The following is a 25068-nucleotide window of genomic DNA, read 5'->3' as shown; positions in this document are numbered from 1 at the left end:
GCGAGATAGACTGGAGTCACTCTGTCTCTCATGCACCTTTCCACAGCTTCTAATGGCCACTTTTGTTGTCTTGGTGTCTGTACTTGGCTTGAGTCCAGCGAAACATCTAAAATCGCAGATTAAAAGGAATTTAGAACATACATTGGAACCAAAATCTCATGTAGTGTAAAGCCTTCGAAGGTTTACTGGCTTTACTGGATTTCACCAGTAAATTGTCTTGAGTGGTACTATACTAGGCCATAATGCCTGTCTTCTATAAAATCAGCTTATGTAAATCTCAGCGATAGTCAACATTATCTCTGTATTTGTAATGTCCATCCTCCCTGCAGCGTCACGTGCTAAACCCTAAACCAGTCTGCTGCAACTGATCATAACACAACTTAGCTGAAAGAAATAAAACTTCACCACAATCCCTTGTACGAACAACATTACTCAGACCAAAATGCAGCTGCAGGACATTCGGTTTGCGTTTGAGTTAATGGCACAGCTGGTTGGATTGTTGCTTGAAATGTCTGCATTGTGTCTCACTAAGCTTTGAAATTTTGAAGCGCATAAAGCAGGCTAATAACACTGTCGCCTTAGGTTTGCTCACGTCAACTCAGAAGTTAAATTAGTGACATTATGACTGTGTAACACAGGCTACATGTTCAGATGTTAACCTTCAACTTAGATTTTATGGAAGAGTGGACGGACAGCCTCTCTGGCCCGGAGTCCAACACTCCTTCAAGCTTGTATTTCAAAGCCTGCCAAATTTAATCCAATCCTCTTGTAAAAACATCTCCTCTGTGATGCGATGTTGTCAAATGTTACATAATATTATATTGCTAATCTTTTGATGCATTGCGAAAAATCTTGTAAATTCATGGAACAATACGTTATTGTAAAAAAAAAAAAAAAAAGAATTTACCGGGATTTGTCTTTGTAAAACAAGCTACACACACTCTCTCTCTCTCTCTCTCTCTCTCTCTCTCTCTCTCTCTCTCTCTCTGTGTGTGTGTGTGTGTGTGTGTGTGTGCAACATAATCAGGGGTGTCAAAATCATTTTCACCAAAGGCCACATCAATTATGCAAACATAATAAAGCATAAATGTAAAAACATATGTGAGCATACATTGTAATTCTATGCGAATATAAATATGATTAATTATAATATAATATAATTATAATATATAATATAATAAATTAATAAACATACATTACTAAATGATCCCAAATGATCGGACATTTCACCCAAATGATCAGACATTTCAAGTAAATAGTCATTTCTTTATATTACATGGAGTATCTTTGCCAAACGTGGACCGCCCATCCTAACTTTGCTGATTGTCAATCCTGTGGTCTTTGGGCAACAGGACTCACAAACATGGGAAGTGTGGTTTATTGGGAATAGAGACATGTTAAACATAAACTTTGTACGCCGTGAAATTCCCCATCAGCAATGTTAGCAGTCACAACCACAATCTACCAGGAAAAAATAAAAATAAAAAGAATAAATATATATATGTGTGTGTGTGTGTGTGTGTGTGTGTGTGTGTGTGTGTGTACATCAACTGCTTATCTATTGAAAAAATATCCAAATAACTCAATTTTAAACAGGCAGTGCATAAGTAAAATAGTGTGAGGCATTCATTCCTGAACAGGCTCTGGGATACCAAGTCTTAGCATCGCAAGTGAAACTCAATACCTGTTGATAAGGATAAGAATTACTTGATAAGGATGTGATTTAAATGATAATACAACCAATGCACATACCATAGAAACATTAACTGGTATTTGGCTTTGTCATAAGCCCTCTGGTGCTTTTGGCACAAACCAAGTTGCAGAATTCTGGAAGTGAAGCTCAGGCGAAAGACTTTGCTTGGTCATATTCACGGATACAGTGGTGACCTTGTGTTCATTCATTCATTCATTTTCCATACCCGCTTCTTTCCTGAGCTCAGCGTCATGGGGGTCTGCTGGAGCCTATTCCAGCTGTCGTAGGGCGAAGGCAGGGTGACATCCTGGACAAGTCGCCAGTTCATCGCAGGGCCACATAGACACCGACAACCATTCACACTCACATGCACACCTACGGACAATTTAGAGTGCTCAATTGACCTCACGTGCATGTTTTTGGATTGTGGGAGGAAGCAAGAGAACCCCGAGAGAACCCATGCAGACACAGGGAGAACATGCAAACTCCACCCAGGTCGGGATTCGAACCCACAACCTTCTTGTTGTGAGGCGGCAGCGCTATCCACTGCACCACTGTATGTTGGAGTTTTTGGATGCTTTTGCCAGGGACCCCGATGAGGAGCTCATTGTCATAGTCGAGCCTGGAGGAGATAATAGCATGGCCTCATGCTTCCTCATCTGCAAGGGTGATTGGAGGATGGAGAGATTTGGAGATGTTCTTAAGCTGTTGACTGTGGGCATTACAGGTGATTTGGGGATCCATTTTCTACTTCAGTATTGTGAAGGCTGGAGATGGGGGAATGACTTGGTCAGAGAAGGTGGTACTAGTGATGGTGGATGAGCGACACTGGTTCTGAGTATGAACCAGGATGGTCTCTGAACTTGGAGTTGAAGTTGGAGACACCAGAACTTAATGTACTCCTTTATCTCCTCCAGGCAAGCAGTGAGCGAAGCAGATGTTGACAATGGAGTGTTAGTTAAACCAGTCTTTAAGTAGATCTGTGTTTCATCTGCATAGGTATGGAATTAATGAAGTGACCAAGGGGGAGCATGTATAAGCTAAAAGAATTGGTCCTAACACAGAGCCTTGGGGATTCCCACAGATGAGTGATTTAACCACCAATGTAACCTTCGCCTGGGCAACATGCTCAGTTTTCCCAGTTAGAAAGGAGGAGAACCAGTCACAGAGAGATTCAAAGATATTACTTTACAACAACAAAAATACAATATGAAAATACATATTCTCAAACGGACAGTCCTTTTCCTTTAATGCTTTATTTATAACTAGTGATGTCACTGTTTTGTGCGCATGTTTTGCATTGCATCATTTCTCATTGTTGTGTTTATGTGAATGGTAACTACATTCTGCAAACAAATTGGCTTTCTACCAGATATGATAACTACCAGTTATTTAGCAGAAACATTTTTTTGTATTTGCAGTAGATAGTATTTTTTATGGTCCAAACTGTCTAGAAAGATGCTATATAAAATAGGATCATTTCTCATTTGGATGCCTCTAACCACTTTATATTCTTGATGTTTTTTTTAAGGCTCATTCTGTCTAGCTGGAACTCCTCTGGGGGTCTGGAGGGTGATGGATCAAGGAGGAGAGTTCCCCATTACCCAAGACAATTCTGGGAAGAGGCCTGGTAGTCCACTCATCAGTAGCAGCCGACCATTATGGAAGAGGAGGCATCTGGAGGGCAATCGGAATACAGCTGAGACACACATACACCTGAGTGAATCTCCACAAAGACCACAAGGGGGTAGGGACATTTTTTGGCGAATAAGGAAACCCTAACATAATTAAAAACATTTGCTTAATTGGATGATTCTGTAGTTCTGTAGTTGATTGCATAAGACGGTCAATTTGAGATGCTGTGCTTTTTCATTTGTGTGCAAAACTTTGTGTGTGGTACTCATGTGGCTCTGCCACCTGGAATTGGCAGCCCATTGTGTCTTTAGAGCATTTCATTTGATTACAAGATTGCAGGTGACCCAAACCCAAAAAGCTTTAATGGTCCAGGGTGTGAACAGTCTTTTAGGTGCAGTGTGTAAGATTTGGCAAGATTTATTAGGAAGAGTTTAATGTAATCCCAATGTATTGTATTGTATTAGGCATTGGCGCATGCCTCCACAAACTGTTGGTCTTGGTCTGAACGAGCCTGGTGTCACTGCCATTTTCACAGGTGCAGTGTGTAAAATTTGGCATGGTTTATTGATAAAAGCTTAATATGCTTCCCATAAATAAGTTGTGTAAGTGTATAATTAGCGTAAAATCAAAGCAGTTTGGTTTTCCTATGGATAGAACAGTTCTTCTATATGTAAATAGGACCATTAAAAATAGCTTTAAATTCACATGCTTCCTATCAGAGCCAGATCGAAAGACAATCCTTTTTATTTTCTTCTTTACCTTTTTGTACTCCTCCACAGGTCTAACGATCCCCGTCTTCTGTGTTGTGGAGCAGTCAGAGAAGGGGACTCAGGCAGACGGATTTGATGGAAGAGATGAGCATTCGGAGTTTGTTCTGGTCAGAAAGGATATTCTCTTCTCTCAGCTGGTGGAGACAGCTCTGCTCGCCCTCGGTTACTCCCATAATTCTGCTGCACAAGCCCACGGTCAGTTAAAATACTTTAAAACCAGCAATCTTATCTTCGGTCATTTATTCCATACATTTCATCTATTTCATTATACATTTTTTTAGATTTTCAAACTATATTGTAATTGTATTTTACTTGATAGTCATCCAGTAAAAAAATGATTGTGCACGGGTCAGCACAAACAACATGTAATCTAAATGTGGAGCATTGAGCTTGAAAATATATTTAGACAAAACTTTGTAAGAATTGAAGTTACAAAATTTAATCGGCTCATTGGTTACTGGTTACTACCTATCATGAAATGCAGTCTTTGATTTAGTTTGCGATGTGGACTAGAGGTTGGAAAAGTGAGTTTGTGACCTGAGGGTCACTGGTTCAAATCCTTGGACCTAAGGGTAACCCTCAGCTGCTAGTGGAACTTCCCTCCTGACCAAACTGAACCCTATTCAGTGATCAATGCTGCTCTGGTATTAATTAAATGGGGCAATCTTTTATGTCTTTGAACAGGCATTATTAAAGTGGGAAGGTGGAAACCACTGCCCATTAACTTCCTGACAGACGCTCCAGAAGCTACAGTGGCTGACATGTTGTTGGAGGTCTACCACATGGTCACACTGCATATTCAGCTACAAAGGTGACTATAAATTTCTGAAGAGACATATTGTTTTAAAATGCTTTATTTGATGAAGGTGATTATTACTGAAGTAACAGACCTTTCACAAGGAAATGTTCTCAACTAACGTGAACAAATTGGTTGGTCTGCTGCACACACTGGTGATTGTTGAATTAAATCATTGCAGGTGAAGTAATGTCTTGGTATCACAGTGCAGTTCTCCAATGGAGAGAGACAAGCAGTGCTAAATATGTATAATATATATTTTTGTTCAGAGAGAGATGGAGATTAGAGAGCTCTTTATATTAGAGATTTAGAGATTAGATTAGAGATCTTTATTTCACTGTTCAGAGTTCATGGGAGCAATTTTTAAGACCCTTACATCCCTATTTATTGAACAAAAATATCTTATCTTCATCTAGTTGTATTATATGTAGTTAATCTGATACAATCTCAATGTGCTTACCTGGTTAACTCTGACCGATATAGACAAAAGTTTTAGGGAAAGGCCTAACCGATGACAGATACTTGGGTAATGATTGTAATATAATAATAATATAATTGTACGTTGATCCTCTCACAGACTTTATCACAATACACACGTATCCTACATTTAATTCTGTTGTAAGCAGTTGAAAATTTGACATTTTCCTATTAAATGTTGCAGAAGTGAGCGCCTGAAAAATGAATGAATTGCTGAGTTTAATACAAAACGAAGTGTTGAATATTGATATTGTTTTTATCCAACTCTGTAAAGTCATTGTTGGTAATTATTCTGAGAAATCATTACCGTGATTGGTGTCTTCACATCGATGAGTATCATTAAAAGTGTAGCCAACTGGTAGCCTTTTGCATGACACAATGAAGTAGCTCTCAGGTTCAAAAAGGTTGGTGACCGCCGCTCTGCAGCAAGTCCCTTTAGTAAAGCTGATGTCACGGTTGGTTTGGTTACTTGATTAAGTTAATAACTTGTTCCGTATGTTTTGTAGTGTTTCAAAGCTGGAGGATTTGCCATGTGAACAGTGGAACCATGCCACAACCAGAAATGCTCTGAAAGAGCTCCTCAAGGAAATAAATCCCAACAGTCTGGCCAGAGAGTGTCCTCTGTCACAGGTGAAGTGCCATATTCTCCTGCTGCCACATAACCTTGTTTTTATGTCATATCTCATAGAATTGATTTTAGTACATATTTCTAATTAGTGAAATTACGTGTTCTAAATGTCTAAATGGATTCTTTCCTCGGTAAAAATCAACTAGCAGTAGGTTTAACCCTCTGCTCTACCTCTTCAATGACGTCCATGCTATGTTTATTTATTGCACTGAGTACAAATTCAATGCTACCATTCTTTGAGTACAAATTCAATGAGCACTGTTCCCCCTTTTTGTGTTTCAAAAAGTGGATTCATGAATGTATTTATTGTCGAGATGCAAAGTGTCTTTTGTAGAGTGTACGGTTCATATTTAAGATAAGATAAGATGAGATATGCTTCATTGTCTGTCCCAAAAGGCGACAGAAATTCTTCATTGACTGGGCTCACAAACACATTCACACAATTCTTGTCAAGACACAACAACATTAAAAGTATATATACACACACACACACACACATTGAAACACATGTGGCTAGTGCATTAATTGGTTATGAATTATCTTGATGTCCTTTCCCCCTTTCAGAGTATGATCCACTCTTTGATGAATAGCTCTTACTACAACGTGTCGACTTCTAAATGCCAGGAGTTTGGTCGTTGGTACAAGAAGTATAAGAAATTCAAAGGTATTATGAAATATGCCCAATCATGCACACATGTTTTTGATGGGAACAGCCTATGAAGGAATGTCTTTGATTTCAGATCGTGTTCTCAAACTGCTACTGGAACCACAAATAACTGTTTTTATTTACTATGACGTGTGCTACTACCTTACTTGGCCAGGTCACCCTTGTATAAAATAATATGAATATAGCGATTATGAGGAGTGATGAGGGAAGCCCCGCAGTGAACCTCAGAGCACTGCAGGTGGATGCTGGGGTCGGGGTGGGGCTGCAATGGCGAGTGCAGAACTGATGCAGGGCAACAGGCAGGGGGACAGTTGAGGAATTAAGTTGTTTAAGTAAGCCGTCAAATTGTTTTTTTTCATGTTCAACATCTGGAACTAATTTGTAATTTCTTTGTTGGGCAGTGGACTACCTTGACAAAATATGGCCCCACCAAGATGCTACTGACATCAAAGGTAAGAACTGTGTTTGACGCTAAGCAGATCTAAAGGGTTCGTCTCCCAAACCAAAATAACTATGCATGAATTACTAAATATTTCCAATGCATATTATTATTATTATTATTATTGTTATTTATATTATATTTGCATCAGTACTGGAGTGGCCTTACATATGCCTTCTTGCACACACACGCCTTCTTGCTTTTAAATTTTGTGTAACCTCTGATCCTATAATCAAGAGTCAGCATAATATTATCAAAAAGCATCACCCATGATCAAATGCTGAATGAAGCCACACCCTAGTTGGTTCCAAAGAGAGGGTGTCATTTTATGTGAAATGTATGGAAATGATCAATCAAAACACATTCAAATGAGTCTGGCGCAGCCATGACGCTACCTCCGTCTTGTTGCACTTTACACTGCACTGTCATCACACTCTTTTTTTTGTACAAATTTAGTGACTGTTGGTGTGAATAAATATCAGTAGCAGTCACACTGTCGTTAATTATTTGCGTCCATTTGAGTCCAAATTCTCCTTCTCTCCTTTTTTTTGAGATTTTCTTCTGTGCCCATGAATGAGACTATAAAAAATATTTTGAGCCGATGTAGGTACAGAATCTGTCCGGGGCTATGAAATGTGTTCGGGGTCTTATGGCAACTCTATTAGGACAAACTACATTGCGGTCTGTCTGGGGCTACCTATCTAACCGACCAACACATTCCATACTGGAGTTCTTATAGTTGTTTAGCAGCGTAGATGGATTGCATCATAGGTGCGCGTGGATGCAGTGCACAGTGACATCATACATTGATGTCCATTATAGGCTGCGATTTAGGAGAAGATTAGAGTACAGTCTGCCAACATCAATTTTGACGTCTCATCAAATCGAATCAAAGAGACTCTACAGTTAACCGCAATGAGTCACAAACAGGTTCAAATATTGTTCATATATTACCGGGGCTGTCAAACGATTCGTTTTTCAATCGTGATTAATCGCAGAATGTTCATAATTAACTGCGATTTATCACAGTTGGAATTGCATTTGTAAAATTCGGTTACCTTCCGCTTCCGGTGTGAACCCGGCCTCATGTTTGAAATGCAATTTTAAAAAATTGACAAGTTATGGATTGCATTTAACTAATCGCGATTAACGCATGAACGCTGACAGCCCTAGCTGCTACCTACATCTACAAACAGGAACAGGTTGTCAAATATAAGCAAAAAAGAAACAGACATGCTAAGAATGTGGAAAGACTCCAACTAAACACTTCACTTATCCATTTCAGTTGAAAGAGACAACTTGACAGACTATGGTGTGATGGGCCGGAGGTCTCCTTCGCAGTTGGCAGGCCTACCCCAGCTCAGTCCCCTGGGAACTGGAGGCCTCCTGCATAAGACTGCATCCGGGGACCTGCAAGCACTCTCTCAGCCAAGCCAGCAGCCTCCTGCGCCCCAACAACAGCCGTCACCCCACGGCCCCGTTCGCACTGGCCAGGCACCTCCTCCAACGTCACCCTCCACCACCACCTTCCAGCCCCTGCTGGGATCCGGAGGTCTTCTCTCCCCCCAGCTGCCCCCGCAGCTGGTGCGTCAACAGCTGGCAATGGCCCACCTCATCAACCAGCAACTCGCCATAAGTCGACTGCTGGCTCGTCAGCACCCTCAGGCCCTCAACCAGCAGTTCCTCAACCACCCGCCCATCCCGCGGACTTCATTGAAGGCTGCTGAACAGCCAGGGAACAGCATCTCAGCCTCTGAAGTCTCCGCTGACATTTACCAGCAGGTCAGGGAAGAGTTGAAGAGAGCTAGCGTGTCCCAGGCTGTGTTCGCTCGTGTGGCTTTTAACCGCACACAGGTATGAATGTGTGAAAAACAAAACGAAACGTGCATTTGTGAAAGGGGAGATCAAATGTGTCAGACAACAGGAGAAACTGGCAATTGAAGGAAGGCCAGCAAGCTTTATACTTTGTACTTAACTACAAGTGAAGAAATGAGACAGAAAATCTAAGATGAACTAATGAATATCTGCACTAACATGTGATAGGAAAAAAAGTATAGGAAACAATATTGTATTGAATTCAACCAACATGAGGACACCGATTATACATTTAATTAAACCAAAAAGCAAGGTTTTTGCAAAATAGAAGATTTTGCTTATTGGGTAAATCATTTTGGATTCTTACAACTAAATGAGAGTATATATGTGTTTTATGCTTTACTTTTTACTTCTAATCTTTTTTAACATTTTTTTTTTTGCCCAGGATTAATTAGCTAAATTCACATTTATCGCTCTCTCTTTTTTTCTTACATTTGTTTAAATATTCAAGCGAAACAGCAATAAAATAACAGGCACCAAGCGATTGCTTAATCCTAAGAAGGACTTCAGACTGTTTTACTGCGGCATTAATGTGTGCTGGCCCTATAAATGTGTACTCATTCCTACCTTTCAAACATCTACCTATAGGTTAATCAAAAACACAAACACCTGATGCATGTAGATGACGTGGACTGGAATCCATTAAATGCCTCTCTAACTTAGTCTATAAACAGGTGTTTGGTTTTTTTGACGCATTTTTTTGAAATATTGAGTTTGTCTCATCAAGCCACTTAAATCACCTTTCTTCTATCCTGGCCAACTATTTACTATTTTTTTGTCAACAAGAAGTTGAGCAGGTGTATCTGATCTGGTGTTTGATGAAAACATAACATTCATTCAGAATCTGCATTGTCTTCTTGTGTCCTTGTTTATCAGGGCCTGCTATCAGAAATCCTTCGCAAAGAGGAGGACCCATACACAGCCTCCCAGTCGTTGCTGGCCAATCTGAAATCCATGCAGAATTTCCTCAATCTGCCAGTCAACGAAAGAGACAGACTATATCAGGAGGAGAGAGAGCGCACCATCAGCCCCACGATCGGCCTCCCTCCTTCAAACTCGTCGAACCCTGCTGCTCATCACCTCTCACAGGTTTGTATAATCAGCCATGTCCAGAGTACATCCTCACAAATAACATGACAAGTATCCTTAGAATTTTCAACACCAATAAAGTAATAAAAACTTATCAGATGGGATTATACCTGCATGTCTAATTATGAACTGTAACTGCATGTCATGTGCATGTGTGTGCAGAAAGTGTGGGAAGGCAGTTTGGATGACCATGTGACTTCAAATACCTGGGCCCCTATTTGGAAAAATAAAACGAAGACCTCCAACTCTGTGAGTTCTAATAACTTTCCAGTGCTTTTGTTTTCAGTTCCTGTTATAACAATATTAGTAGGCTCTGTCTTGTTCTTTAGTTAAAAAACATATAATTGTGAGCTGTCGGGTCAATACATGTCTTCCTGAGGAATTTAACACTGTGTTCAGCTCTGTGAAACATATCTATTTTCTAATAGGAGCAACCAAAACGATTACACTTATCGACATTCATCTGTTAACACAATGTATTGATGCTCATTTAGAAAACACCCTTCAACAATTGTTATTTTTACTTACATTCTCTCATAGAAACTAAGATTATCTGCGATGACACACATACCTGCAGGCACTAGAGCTCCTGCACAATAGTGATTGTGCATAGTAATCAATAATACATTTTGTCATCCTTAGAACTCAATAAGTTACAAGACTAATGATTGCATTACTTCTTATGATCTCTAATTATCTCAGTTGAAAAATTTGAATGCGCTGTGAATCATAACACATGTTGACTCTTTCTTTCAGATAAGGCCGAGTGTCCCAGCCGCGGACCTTCCCACGACTCCTGTGTCCCAGGCTAACATTACGTCAGGCATTTATGATGAAATTCAGCAGGAGATGAAGAGAGCCAAGGTTTCCCAAGCTCTTTTTGCAAAGGTTGCCGCCAACAAGAGCCAGGTGACCACACAGCTTCAGAAGTTCAATAAAGTAAAATGACTGAATATCCAAAACTATTAAAACGTTGAACAGGGGTACATTGCTTTTTATGTTATTAAAATGTATCACCTGTGATCAAATGCTGAGTGAAGCTACACACTACTTGGTTCCAAAGATTGAAGACTGCCTTCCTCTGGTTAGTGACTCAGCTAGATAATCAGATGACTCAGCATGTTGCTCTGAGATAAAAAAAATAAATAAATAAATAAAGAGTCATATTCACAAAGGGATTGTGTGGCTTTTGCAACAGAAACCTGCACAAATAAGATTTAAAAAAAAAAAAAAGGTGTGCTATTTATGTTGTAGCCCAAAACCTGGCTAGCATTCTCAACAACAAGCCACCTGCTCAACATAAACTTCACTAAACTTGTAAATACGGCCATGAACACCGAGGCTCATTTACTCACCATGGTCAGCGCTATGAAATCATGGCGCATAACAAATCAGACACACACTGACGCAATCAAATAAATTCAGTTCCCATTTCGATACGCAAAAAGTTACACATCGCCGTCGTCTTCTGCCATTTCACTCTCTAGCGCGCTCTCTCAGTCTCTGTGTCCAAGTGTTGCACCCGAGACTGTGAGGTGAATACTTCAACATGGCCTCAAATATTTTATTTTGTCCCACCTGCTTCAATTGGTCAATTCAGCCATCACTCTGTAGCTAAGACACACAACTTGGCCTAATAATGGACTCGTGAAGTTCAAACCAATGAATGAGCCAGCCAACCAGGTTGTGACAGATTCTAAAAATTCTGATTGGATGACATGTTTTCGCGACAGTAAGCCTTTTATTAATGTGAACTTGACATTAGGCTCAAGTACACGAGAGAAAATGTATTAAATGTATTATATCAAATGAAAGGAAATTGAATGATAATGTTTATGTTTAATAGTCCTATTTTTTGGTCCAAAAAATTTCTCGGCCTTCTCTGAAGGCGGATAAGACCCTCAGGGTTTCCCACCGTTTTTTACGAGTCAGCAAACACTGTGAAATCTCAATATCAGGAATGACTATTTGCTGACTTTTTCTGCCGGATACAACCACATATTCTAATTGATCTTATCACCTATTTTAACATACCTGGTAATCAGTTTTCATGGTTGCTTTCAAACTTTACAGAAAAAAATTAACACAGACAGCTGCTATACTAATATTAATATCCTCAACTCTGGCGCATAGAATCCCCTTGAACCCTCGGTCTATCAAATTCCAAATTTCTATTTAACCTCTTCTTTATTTCTCCATCTTCTGTCCTCTCTGTAGGGTTGGCTCTGTGAGCTGCTCCGGTGGAAAGAGAACCCCAGCCCAGAGAACCGTACTCTGTGGGAAAACCTTTGCACTATTCGAAGGTTTCTGACGCTTCCACAAGCTGACAGAGACATCACTTATGAAGAGGAATCCAGGAACCACCAATCTGAAAGACTGCACTCAATCCTCCACCTCACACAAGACAAACAAGTATGAAAGGACACAAAACTGCTCTAGTTGTTCTAATTAACATCTTCCGGTTCAACCAGTGCAGCAAGTCAGCCAATCAAAAGCAACAAATTAAGACAACAGAAAATTCAAGACAATCCAATTTAGTGCCATCAAATCTGATGCCTGTAGGGCGACAAAGATATTGCCCCAAGCCGAGTGTGCTGTTGACTAAGCAGGCTAGGCTAAGCTAGGCTAGGCTGTGTGGTAACATTTTCAGTGATGGACACTATTAACGCAATCATATCTTTGGCATTTGGTCAGCACCCATCAAATTCTCTTTCTCAGCATCCGTTCAAGATGAGAACACTTGAAGAAAAACATACGTCTGTGTCACACTTAGTTAGATTCCTCAACCTCACAGTAAGACACAGACATTGCTTACACATATGATTCATGAGCGTCCTTCCAGAATACGATTGACTCAATGAACGTCTGAGGCCAAAACTCCAAAACGCCAAATTTGACACACAGGTCAAGAATGGTGAATTTTTTCATAAACATGAGTAATAAACCCATTAGGGCTCAAGAGAGCCACCCACAAAAATGTTCCTCTTGTTGAACAGGAAGGTCGTATGGCGACAGCAGACATCTGCTGGCGACGGCAGACTCAGTCCCTTGAGTGCTGCTTGCAGCTTTAATTATGCGTTGAGGTAATCTGTCTGTGTCTCAACAGTGCTGCAGGAAAACAGACCACTTTTTTTGGACCAATCTTTGGACCTCTTTGTCCTTCATTTAGATAAAACAATTTTTGTTGTTGTTGTTGTTGTTGTGAGTGGTCATCCACGCCTTTCAATCAGCTCAGATTGCAAGGCGAGGCCAGGATGCAACCTTATCCCTGCCAAAAAAGACTGTTTTAGGGGTTTACATGAAGTCGGGCAGGGCGGCATTTTCAAACTCTCCCAGCCCAAAAGAGATGATGACCATCCAGGACATCCACAAAATGTGCTTGAACGGCAGCAGGGTAGAAAATAGTTTGGTTGGTTGCTGTCACCTGCTGAGCGCAATTTTTCTGCCACATTTAAATAAGATTGCATTTTCTTGTTATTTTATTTATTATTTTGGGTGGTGCTGCAGCATACCCAAGATGTCTTGGGGCGATGGCACCCTGGACAAGTCTGTTCATCGCAGGGCAACACAGAAAGACCAATAACCATTCACACTTAAGGCCACTCCTACACCCACTTTAGAGTTCACGTTTTGACTCACGTGCATGTTTGTTGGACCTGGGGAGAAAGTTGGACAACAGACCCCACAATGACATAAGGACCGAAAATTCAAAGTCAAATTTGTTCCAATAACACACCAAAGTTATTTTTTTTTCTTGGCTTTAAGCTTTAAACTAATCAACATTTCTGTCTATCCCATCAGGCACTTCCCAAGTCACCCCATCAAGCACTTCCCACTCCATCTCCTGCACAAATTAAGGAATATGGCTGGTCTCCAGTGCAAGAAAAAGCATTGTCTGTCCCATTGAATGATGAGAAATTGCAGAATATGGGCGACAGATCTACAGGCAGGTGCCCCCAAATCACTGTTTGCAGTGAAAGGACCAACAAAAGGCCAAGGTCACGTACAAAGGTACGTGATGAATATTTGTGCATTTTCATAAATGGGATATTACCACAACAGTTATTATCTTAACACTATGCTGTCTTGTTCTTTCAATAAATGTTTTTGTCTTGACACCTGGCTTTTGCTTTCAGATCTCTCTGAAAGCCTTGGGGATCCTACAGAGCTTTATCCAAGATGTTGGACTATACCCTGACCAGGAGGCTATATACACATTGTCTGCACAACTTGACCTTCCCAAACACACCATCATCAAGTTTTTTCAGAACCAGCGCTACCATGTGAAGCATCATGGCCGTCTGAAAGAGCTGGGTGAGGCACTAACTGCCACTGGAGGTCTGAGCGTCAGTGAATACAGAGAAGAGGAGTTGCTCTCGGGCTCAGAGGACACAGAGTCAAGTGAAGACGGAGCAGAGGAGATCTTTCAATCAGTCGAACGGAGTATCAGTAACACTGGACGGCTTCACCAGCCATCAGATTCCTCCAGCACAAACTCCAGCCTATCTTCGACAGAGAAAAATACTATTCGTGAGGAAGGCAAGAGCAAAGGACAGAATCAAGCTCTGGCTTCTGGCAATTCATCATTCAGTCTCTGAGAGTAGACCGAGTGCTTGAGCAGAATGCTGATAAAGAGAAAGGACAAACAAAAAATGAAGCGGGGGACAGAAAAAAAAGATACATTCATAATTTCAACAGTAGAAGTTAATTTACTTTGAGATAGGTTAGCATCTACAACTGCTAGCTAAGAGAGCTGTGACATTAACTTGACAGGATAGCTGGTACTTTTGCAAACCAGTGAATTTTGTATGCACGGTTGTCATCGCTGTTCATCTGCAAGATTTAGTTTACTGAGAAAATAAGGAGGTAATTCTCCTCATCCAAATGTGACATCAATTGTGTCACATTGATACGTCTCTTAAAATACCAAGAAAAAAAATCTGCTCTTCTAGACACTGAAAGACTTGAAATCATGACTCACAGATAGAGGATCTGACTACTGGAATTTAGTCTGGTTCTGACCCGACAGACACATCGCTGACAAATGTTCAGTGTCATGCCCAATTACGATTGGATTGCAGAACAAGTGTCTTTTACCCTTGTACTGTTACATTTCATTTGATTTTAACGGTTTCACACCCTCTTGAACTCTCTCTTCCATGTTCTTTTCAATTTTCCTATTAGGCACTCGTTGACTATCGGTCTTGTATTGGTATTTAGCCTTAGATGGAGTTTACCTGAATTCCCAAACAAACAACTCAAAGAAGACTTTGGAGGAGAGAAAAGCCACCATCTCAAAAATGCCTCAGTTCCCATGACTGGCATTAGGCAGACAAATAGGTGTCCCAAACACAGAGCACAACATAAGGAACACTGATATCAAACCATAAGCGTTGCAGTAGTACAGAAGTACGTAAAATATGAGTACAGGACTAAGTTCATAAAGAGCTAGCGTATTCAATCCATCCAGATGATAATGATGTGACTCCATCTCCACTGGATAGCAGGTCACACTGCAGGTGTGGTCCAGGAACCAGATGACAACGGGGATATGTCAAGAAAAGATGGAAGGCATAGTGTGTTAGTAACAACACTCAGTCTAGATCAAGTGGGATCATCCACCTTATCTGCTTATCTTTCCTCTCAGCCTTCCTTTCTCCTCTTCTTCTTCTCTTGAATTGGTTACCAACTTCTCGGGTTCTTCCTCCACGATTATTAGATTTGTTGTCCTAAAGAGGTTTATTTATTAATATATTGGTCTGTATAAATTGGTGGTTGAGTAACAAGACATCTTTTAAAAGAGTAAATGAATATGTGAAGTGAAAGAAAAACAGTTACTGAGTTTCAATGGCGAAAGCCATTTCTGTTTTCCTAATATAATGGATGAGACTTGTTAAGCATAAAACAACCTGAGAAGCCTGAGATTATAACAGCTAAAGATAAGCTCTCTCCGTTCCTTTTTTTTTTTTTAATGTCATTGACAATATAATATGATTCATCACAGGACAGTTCATCCATTTAAAAGAATTGTGATTTTTCCACATTGACTTAAAATGTTCGAGCCATTTATACTGATATTCAGAAATTGTATTATTTGTTTTTGTTGAGGACGAGTGTTTTTTTGTTTTGTTTTGTTTTTTTATAAAATAATATCAGTAATGGTAAAGACAAATCTATTGACATAGACACTGCCTTCCTTTTAATTTATATCACAGTGCTATTACTTGACAAAATTGTATTGAACTTCTCTGTGTCACAATCAGGGTTACTTTAAATTCTTCGAATTGGATCAATATTAGGCAATCTAATATTGAAGTTTATTAAAAATGTGTGGATTAACAATCTCCAGTCTGATGTCATTTTAATGCCATTATTAAAAGAAATCAATTGGATGGTTACATAGCCACTGACACTCTCAAACACATGTATTGGCAATATGAATAATTAAATACCAGTTTCACTTCAATTACCACAGGTGTATAAAATCTAGGCAGACGGCTTCTTCTTCAGGGTTCTGCAGAGTTAATAGCAACATACCTCTTTGTGTCAGCTGCAGATAAACTCCAGCACGGTATGTTGAGAGCTTTGGGTTTCCATAGTAAAGGGTAAGGAGCTCCGTCACCCTGGGGAGCTTGGAGTACAGCCGCTGCTTCTCCACATCGAGAGTTGCCAGCTGAGGTGACTCGGCCATCTGTTTTAGGTGCCTGCTGGACGCCTCCCTTGTGAGGTGTTCCGGGTATGTTCCACTGGAAGGAGATCCAGAGGAAGGCCGAGGACACGCTGGAGAGACTACGTCTCGGTTTTGGTATCCCACCCTGAGGAAGTGACTGGGGCCAGGGAAGTCTGGACATCTCTGCTGAGACTGTTGCCCCAGAAAATGGATGGATGGATGAAGGGTTTCCATAGCTGAGAAACTACAGCCAAGCCTTACATCATCAAGTGCAATGCAAAGCCTCAGGTGCAGTGGCGCAGACTTGTTCTCTGAAGTGACAAGCTTCTTTTACTGGCAACAAGAGTTTGGGTTTGATGGTTGAAAGAAGGACCGTATTGCCACATGAAATTTGTCCCCACTTTATATAAATAAAATACACTGAAATTGACTCAAACTCTGGCTAATAAAGAAGACATGTCTGTGAAGGTTCTCAGTCATCCAGGTCATCTTGAGGTCGAAGGGTTGAGTTAGTGCAACTGGACTTGTTTTTGTGATCTTTCAAGATCTTGAAAGATCACAAAAACAAGTCCAGTTGCACTAACTCAACCCTTCGACCTTAATAAAGAAGATGTGTACCACTCTTCTTTGGTTGCACTATTACAGAACTTAGGTTAGCAAAAAACCGTGACTAGACAGCCCACTTTAAACATCTCCAGGTCGTGCAGCCATCCCTCCGTAAAACAAAAAAACACAATCATTTATTGAAAATATTGCACTGAAATACTGCAAATACAAGAATATTCTGCTTTCTTCAAGTCTGTGCTCCAGTTTTTTTTATCCTTTGAACAACTTATAGATTTTCTACGCCACACCCCCTTACATTAACGAGGCTGTGTTAGTCATGGGGTCTTGCTGGCGCAACCAGACAACTGCAAACAATTAGGGAAATGAGTGGCTCCAGCATCACCATCAGGAGGCCTGCCTGCTTGTTTATAATTTAATTGGGATGCATGTCAAAACAGTCGACTCTTGAGAGAAACAAGATGTTTTGATGAGATGAAATTTAAACTACAATCCAGTTAGTCTTAAGACTGTTTATTTAATAGCATGTGACCCTCTGAAAAAATAAGCACAAAAGCAAGTGAGGGAGATTGAAGGAAAACAGTGAAGTTAAGTTACAGTACAGCTAGAAACACAAGGGTGAGGTGGAAAAATCAGTTGTAATGTTGCCTTTTTTCAAATTTCACATCTTTGGGAACGTGACAACTTTTTCCTCTAACTTTAGCATGTGTCCTGCAACTTCAGTATGTATACATATATATATATATATATATATATATATATATATATATATATATATATATATATATATATATATATATATATATATGTTTATGACAGGTCAACAAGTGTGCCCCTACTCAGTGGTTATTGTCATCACATCAGTTGAATAGGGGTTGATAAGGTCATTCTGTGAAGCAAAGCAATTGTATTGTGAGGTTGTTTTGGGTGACATTCAAGATGATGGCCAAGGCTGTTAATATGTACCGAAAAGTCAGCAGTTAAATGTTGGTTAATGATGTGCCTAGAAATACAGACGGCAGTACAACCTTTGGACTTTGCAGTGTCCTAAGGATGATTCCTGATCATAAATACCATACTTGAGCAGTATGCACACACACCCATATACTAATATAATAAAGAGTGGACTGGAGAAATGTGCAAACTCACAGTCATGTTGTACTATTTGAAGATAATTATCGTGATTTATTAGCATACAGACATCTTGCATGACCTTAAACCTAACTTGAACCCAAAATAAACCTTAACTTGATCCCTATTAAAATCCCCTTTGTTCAAAAACATTAATTTTAAAAGAACTACATTTGCCCAGAAAGTAGAGTGTGGTAACTGGAGGGCAATTATCTGCTTTGAGCGATTGGGGTAAAAAGAAAATACAAAAGATAGAGATAGAGTGACTTGCACTTCCTTGGCCCCAATCACCTCCTCCACTGGCTCATCCAGCGGAATCCCAAGGTGTTCCCAGGCCAGCCGAGAGACATGGTCCCTCCAGCGTGTACTGGGTCTTCCATGGGGCCTCCCTCCGGTGGGACATGCCCAGAACACCTCTCCAGGGAGGCGTCCAGGAGGAAACTCATTTCGGCCACTTGTATCCACGATCTTGTTCTTTCAGACATTACCCAAAGTTCACGACCATCGGTGAGGGTAGGAACATTGATCCAACGGTATCTCGAGGGCTTTGCCTTTCAATTCCTCTCCGCTGCTCATAGTTCACCATGACAGATTGACAACAACTGCATCACTGCAGATGCTGCACCAATCTGTCAATCTCACGGTCCATCTTTCACTCACTCGAGAACAAAGCCCTGTGATGCTTGAACTCCTCCACTTGGGGCACGGACTCTCCACCATCCCGGAGTATCTGCCCCTTGAACCAAGGATGGGCGATGATTCAGAAGCAAAGGAGCCAAAAAGCCAAAACTTCTGCCTCTAGTAGTCCAGAAGTAATAAAGGCATAAATAATATTTTCTGCATCTGTCCTTGAGACATTACTAATATGGGAGTTGAAGGAATCAAAAATGAAGCCAACATTTTTCACATCATTATTGGATCTAAGGTAATATCATGCAAAGTAATTTGACCATTAGAAAAATCCCCCCTTAGCTCCCTTGTTCCCAGAAAAATAACCTCAATTTCATTCGTATTAAGCATTAAGAAAGTTTGTGTCATCCAGGGTTTATGTCATTTGTGCAAGTTTTCAATTTCACATATTGGTCTGCTTCTTCAGGTCTAATTGCCATATACTTGTGGGTATTGTCCGAATAGCAGCGAAAATGAACATTATGGTTTTTAATAACATTATTAAGAGGTAACATGTAAATGTCATGTCCAAAAACAGACCCTTGAGGCACTCCATAGCTTCTGACCAACGATTGAGTCTGACACCATCGGGAGGTCATTACTTAGCTTTAGCAGTGCAGTCTTAGTGCTATGACCTGAAGTCTGACTTAAACATCTCAGTTAAGTTGTTGTCACATACACAGTTGTTGAGCTGCCTGGCAACTATTGTCTCAAAGATCTTAGACAGGAACGGAAAGCTGGACATTGGCCAACAATTACAATTAGAGAGAACACTTGAAATCCAGATTTGTTTTTTTAATGAGGGGTTGACTGACATCTATGTGAAAGAGTGTGATACATAACCTGTGGCTCAGGACTGATTAATGATTGTAAGTATAGAGCTGTTTATTAACGGTGTTACCTCCTTTAAAAGTTTAGTTGGAATTGGGTTTAACAGGCTTGTTGTTGTTTTTTATATTTTGACTTACAAACCTGCCTTACAAACCAATGATCATCTTATAGTAAAAACACACACACACACACACACGCAAGGATACGATTAATTACCACAGAACCAGGCATGGATTGAAAAATATGAAATGAAAAAGGATGTAAGAGGAAATTCAATTTGGGAACAGGACAGGAGAAGCAGTGTAGAGATGCAGTGTTTTGAATGAACGGTTTAAATCAATGCAGGGTCCAATGTTTTCAATGCCAACTCTGTTTACTGAGCATAAAACAGACCTGAAAATATCCAGACCTTGAGCCACAATTAAATGAAAGTCGTGTACCAACTCCTTCTAATAGCCGTGTCAGGGTGCATTTATACAAAAGTCCACGATACACATACCATTGATTTGACCATTTATGCTTTCAGGGTCCCATGCTGCGTGCATGTGTGTGCGTAGGCCGCACTACCTTGACTGCAAGCGTGGGAGCAGTGATACAACAAATTTGAATATTTTAATAATAGTTAAGTAATTATTCTTTTACTAATAAAAAGATTGAGTATTTTTTTTGTATGGACAACCTAACTTACTGCAACAGTGCAGACCTTAATGCACTGTGTTTGTAAAGGTTCAGTCGTCTAGGTCATTGTTGGCTTTCTCAGTTCTTCAGGAAAGAAGACGCCTTTCAAAATGAGAGAGAAAGTGTCTTCAAGATACCAAAAACTAGTCCAGTTGCCTCAAGTTAATCTTCAAGTACATTTGATTCACTGTATAATGTTTTGACTATATGACTCAGAGCATAATATAGTTAATGTCTTTTAAACATATCTAACTATGTTTGCTCTGAAGTTTTAAAAGGTGGAATACTAACAGACCGTTAAGCTTTGCTTTTTCCTCACAGCATGATAAGAAAACGACTAACTCTTTATGGGTTCTGTGTGAGGGACTGAGCTAAGTAGCAAGGGGCCAAGTAGTTTTAAGAACACACACTATCTCACTCAGCCTGAAGAGTTTTTTTTGGGTTAGGGTTATAGTTAGGGTTAGTAAGTGCTCAGTAAGGGGGTTGTCTGTGTTCTTTTGGGCGGTGCTGTAGAGCCCGGTGGGTTCATTTACTCTTGTTTGGCATATGTCTCAGCAGGCTTGCGTCAAATGTGTGCTAGAAAGAGGCTTAATAATCATATGTCATAAAATGATGCCAATTACGCACTTCCTGTTTGTTTACGGTGAAGTTTGTCATGTGTGAGTTGTAGGCCTTGATGAGACCTCTGCTAAGGGTAGCAGAGCAGCGTCAGCAGGAGCAGAGTAGCACAGCGACAGTAGCAGCAGAGTAACAGAGGCGGCAGCACAGTAGTGAAACAGACGGCGGGGGGTGGGGGGGTTTGATAATGACACTACTGCAACAGAACTAATCGATGGACACAGGAAGTACCATAGGGCATCATCAGCTAATTAAATGCAGTATTGATTTAGTAATTATAAATGAACGACGACGTTCAAATTACTTCGAATGATGTAAGGTCAAATGCCTGTGACATTCGATTTCAGTAATGTCAATTACTGGATTTAGTAATGTAAATATGTGCATGTAAGCAACAAATTAAGTAATGCAAAGATGTTAGACAGTTGAAAGCAACGGCTGCTTCCAATATGAGAGAGCGAGAGAGGAGAGGAGAGTTCATTTTCAGGGGAGAAATCCTGCAATGCAGTGGTATATAAAAATAATAATCCAAATATTAGTCAACAAAAGCACTGCATATATATGCAAATATCTGGCAAGTTACCAGTTATTGACTTTATTTGCAGTCTTTTATGAATCTAGTCTGTTAACAGCACTGTTTGTATCCTCACCCTTGGTCCCTTATGTTCCCTAGGTAGAGAGGAAGTCACCACTCTCTCTCTCTCTCTCTCTCTCTCTCTCTCTCACTCGCTCTCTGTGATGACAAGCACTGATGACAAGTGGCAACATTTCTTAAATTAGTACACAAATCAGAAACAAACTCAACAGGTAGAAAGGGCAAAGGAAATACAGACCATACAGAACATCAAGATGTCATGCATTAGACCATGCATGGCCAATTACTGACCTGTGTTAACTGTGCACACTTTCGACAATGCAAGTGCAGATGACTGTGCATGTACAGCCTTGCCTCAACGGACAAAGAAGATTTATCACACAGAAAATGACATGATCACATTTTCAGTGGCCAGACCTCGTCTTGTTGCTGCGTGGTTAACTAGAAGGCCAGTGGAATTAGATGTAATTGGCTTGTTCAAATCACAAGGGCGCTCTAAATGCAGTTGTATTTATGTCATATGACTCTTATAAAAGCAGCTTGCCATTAAAATGAAACATGTTCTGCAGTAAAAGTCTGTTACTTTTTACAACTCCAGTAACAGCAAAATTATTTTATAGCATTATTGTTTTCAGGCAATCGAGTGATTCAGAAGGGAAGGGATTTTTACAAGGATTTTATAGGGGTCATTTTTATTGAGAATCCAGTAGATGTATAAAGGGGAATGATTCTCACGCTATCGACGTGAACACTTCTTTGATTTAATAAAGCTGATTGTTGTAAAAGACAAATAAAAAATGCCAAACCAAGTTTAATCATTTCAGGGAATGCAACGCCGCAAAAAAAAAATACAAAAAAAAAAAAAAAACGTGCACCACACCACACACCTGCTGCCGCACCCGACGCGTTCAATGCATGACAACCATCAGACGAATGGGAACATTACGAACACACGCACACACACGCACACACACACACACATACATACATATTAGAACAGATGCTACAAGGATGTTCCAATTGTTTAAATAAAAATAATCGTGTCTCATCCATGTAAGCAATTCATGGAGTTCTCTCTCTCTCTCTCTCTCTCTCTCTCTCTCTATCTCTGTTCTCTCTCTCCCTCTCTCTCTCTCTCTCTCATTGGAGGTGCATGTTATAAAGCATGCAGGGCAGGGTAGCTTCGCCCCTCTCTGGGAGACAGAATGAAACAGCAGCAGCAAATATAGAAGTTCCAATGCTGTGATGCGGTATGACAAGGAAACGTGTACAGTGGATACCTGTGGCACTTTTATACTGCCATTTTGTTTTTAGGTTGCTGTATTGTTTTTTTTATATCCTGATGCACTACAGGGATTTATTGTTTTATTAGAAAACATAAAAGGGCAATTTTATGCGAGGCAAAAAGGGCAGGAGCTCAGGCACCCTTTGGAACTATATGAGCACATGCATGCTGTATTATCCAGTAGGACATAAAAGGTTTAGCAGCAAGAAGTGGCCATTTTTCAATGACATATAATATATTTACACTATTGAAATACACACTGCCCCACATATAAGGCTTACTGTCTTGCTTCGACTGAAGAAAGAAGGATGAGGCTGAGTCAACGTTTGAATCTATTCAGTGTGGAATAGTTACGCACAAGCAGCACAACGATAAAAAATTGCACTGAAAATGAGCTTAGTTTGTATGTAGTCACACTCAAGACACATGTATAAAGCCACCTTTAAATGAATTAGAATTCAAAGGTGCTCCAACCTTGTCAGTAAGAGTTGACGCGTAATGGATGGACACGCGTTGCAGAGCAACACAGAGTCTGTTCTGAGTTAGGTTTGTAATCACTTGAGTAGAAAAACAGTACCACTCAGTGAAGTAGCTCAGAATCTCAGGTCTCCGAATCACTTCACCACATGCGTAACTCACCGCAATGCAACACAGACTCCTCATCTCACCGGATCCTCCGCAGGAGGACATGGCATTTTCATCACAATCTGGTTTTTCATTGCAACAAAGAGCAACATTCCACAGCAGTGCACGTTGTGTTTGCCACTGATTGAAGGAGCAACAGTGTTTCAGAGAGCAAACGGAGAGACACTCAAGGTTTGTTCAATAAAAGCTGCTGGTGCCGAGGTTGGGTTCACAGAGTGGGTTACCACAGTAGCTGACTCAGTGTTACTTGGTGGAGTTTCACTTTCCCTCACCTCAAAACCCAGCATTCTGCTCACTTCTGGGTTAAATGAGGTTTCCACCAAACCTGCTTTGTGAAAAGATCTCCAGATGGACTCGTGCTATGTCTACCAGACCTTTACTGCTCTCTGTTGGTCACACAGGGCAGTGGTTCTCAAAGTGGGGGCCACGGCCTCTTGGGGGCCATAAAAAATTGGAGAGAAGACAACAACAAAAAAACAAAAGAAAAAATAAATAAATAATAGAGTCGAATTATCTCTTAATCATTATAATCAAATACAATTGAACTATTGTTTAATCACTATTTATTATTCAATGCTGCAATAAAACCACAATAAAACCAAGTAAGAAAATATGAGCCAGTATGTGGTAAGTATGGCTTTACAGTCATACAGAACAATTGCCAATATTATCAACATGTTAGTTGATTGATCAATGCCACAATTATTCAATGGCAAATAAAGGTAAGAAAGCACATATACTTTGTACACATATACTTGTGGCCAGAAGCTCGAGGAGCCATGGCGTAGAAAGGTTTGGGAACCGCTGGCTTAAACCATCACCGCAGTGTGAATTACTGCTTGATCTTGCATTACTTTTGTTTTAGGTAAAACTGGTACATAAAAAACAAACTTGAGGTGACAGTCCCAGTTCTGAGAAAGTCAAATGAGTATCCATCTATCCATCCATCCATCCATTCGTCTCCAAAAATCTCTGTCTGTACCTGTTTTCTCTGTACTTGTTTTCTCTGATAAGGCTTTTCAATCATGTGGATGAATCACTGGATTGTTCATAATGTGTTTGTCATTGTCACACACAGCTACACTCCCCAAACCTTCTTGAGAGCTTCACTGAGAGAAGGTCTATCTTCTAAATCAGAATAAGAAATTTTCCTATCATAAATCAAAAAAAAAAAAAAAAAATGAATAAATTAAATGAAAACAGTCAAAGAATCACAACCATCCAGGAAAGTAAAGTAAGGTAAAGATTTAACTTCACATTAAATCATCTGCAACTTCACGTAAGTATAAAATCAAACGCTATTGTGTTAGAGA

The 25068-nt window shown here is 40.1% G+C and overlaps 1 protein-coding gene across 2 annotated transcripts; it reads left to right on the top strand.

Annotated features, from left to right (window-relative positions):
- The first annotated feature begins 3110 nt into the window (after window positions 1–3110).
- Window positions 3111–16411, top strand: satb2 (SATB homeobox 2). Of its 2 annotated transcripts, XM_076030832.1 has the most exons (14): window positions 3313–3440; window positions 3793–3863; window positions 4108–4293; window positions 4783–4909; window positions 5878–6001; window positions 6564–6663; window positions 7068–7118; window positions 8391–8959; window positions 9857–10069; window positions 10232–10318; window positions 10826–10978; window positions 12287–12481; window positions 13871–14080; window positions 14206–16411. In XM_076030832.1, the coding sequence occupies exons 2-14, from the start codon at window positions 3803–3805 to the stop codon at window positions 14665–14667; spliced, it is 2538 nt and encodes an 845-aa protein (XP_075886947.1). In that variant the 5' UTR covers window positions 3313–3440; window positions 3793–3802; the 3' UTR covers window positions 14668–16411. The 2 variants fall into 2 exon arrangements, with proteins under 2 accessions (XP_075886946.1, XP_075886947.1); XM_076030831.1 differs by lacking the exon at window positions 3793–3863 and having other exon boundaries at window positions 3111–3440.
- Window positions 16412–25068: the final 8657 nt, after the last annotated feature.

Source organism: Nelusetta ayraudi, unplaced genomic scaffold (assembly GCF_046127955.1).
Source record: "Nelusetta ayraudi isolate G7.1 ecotype Tasmania unplaced genomic scaffold, CSIRO-AGI_Nayr_v1 ptg000031l, whole genome shotgun sequence".
Taxonomy (NCBI): Eukaryota; Metazoa; Chordata; class Actinopteri; order Tetraodontiformes; family Monacanthidae; genus Nelusetta; species Nelusetta ayraudi.
This window is presented reverse-complemented; position numbering and strand designations above follow the sequence as displayed.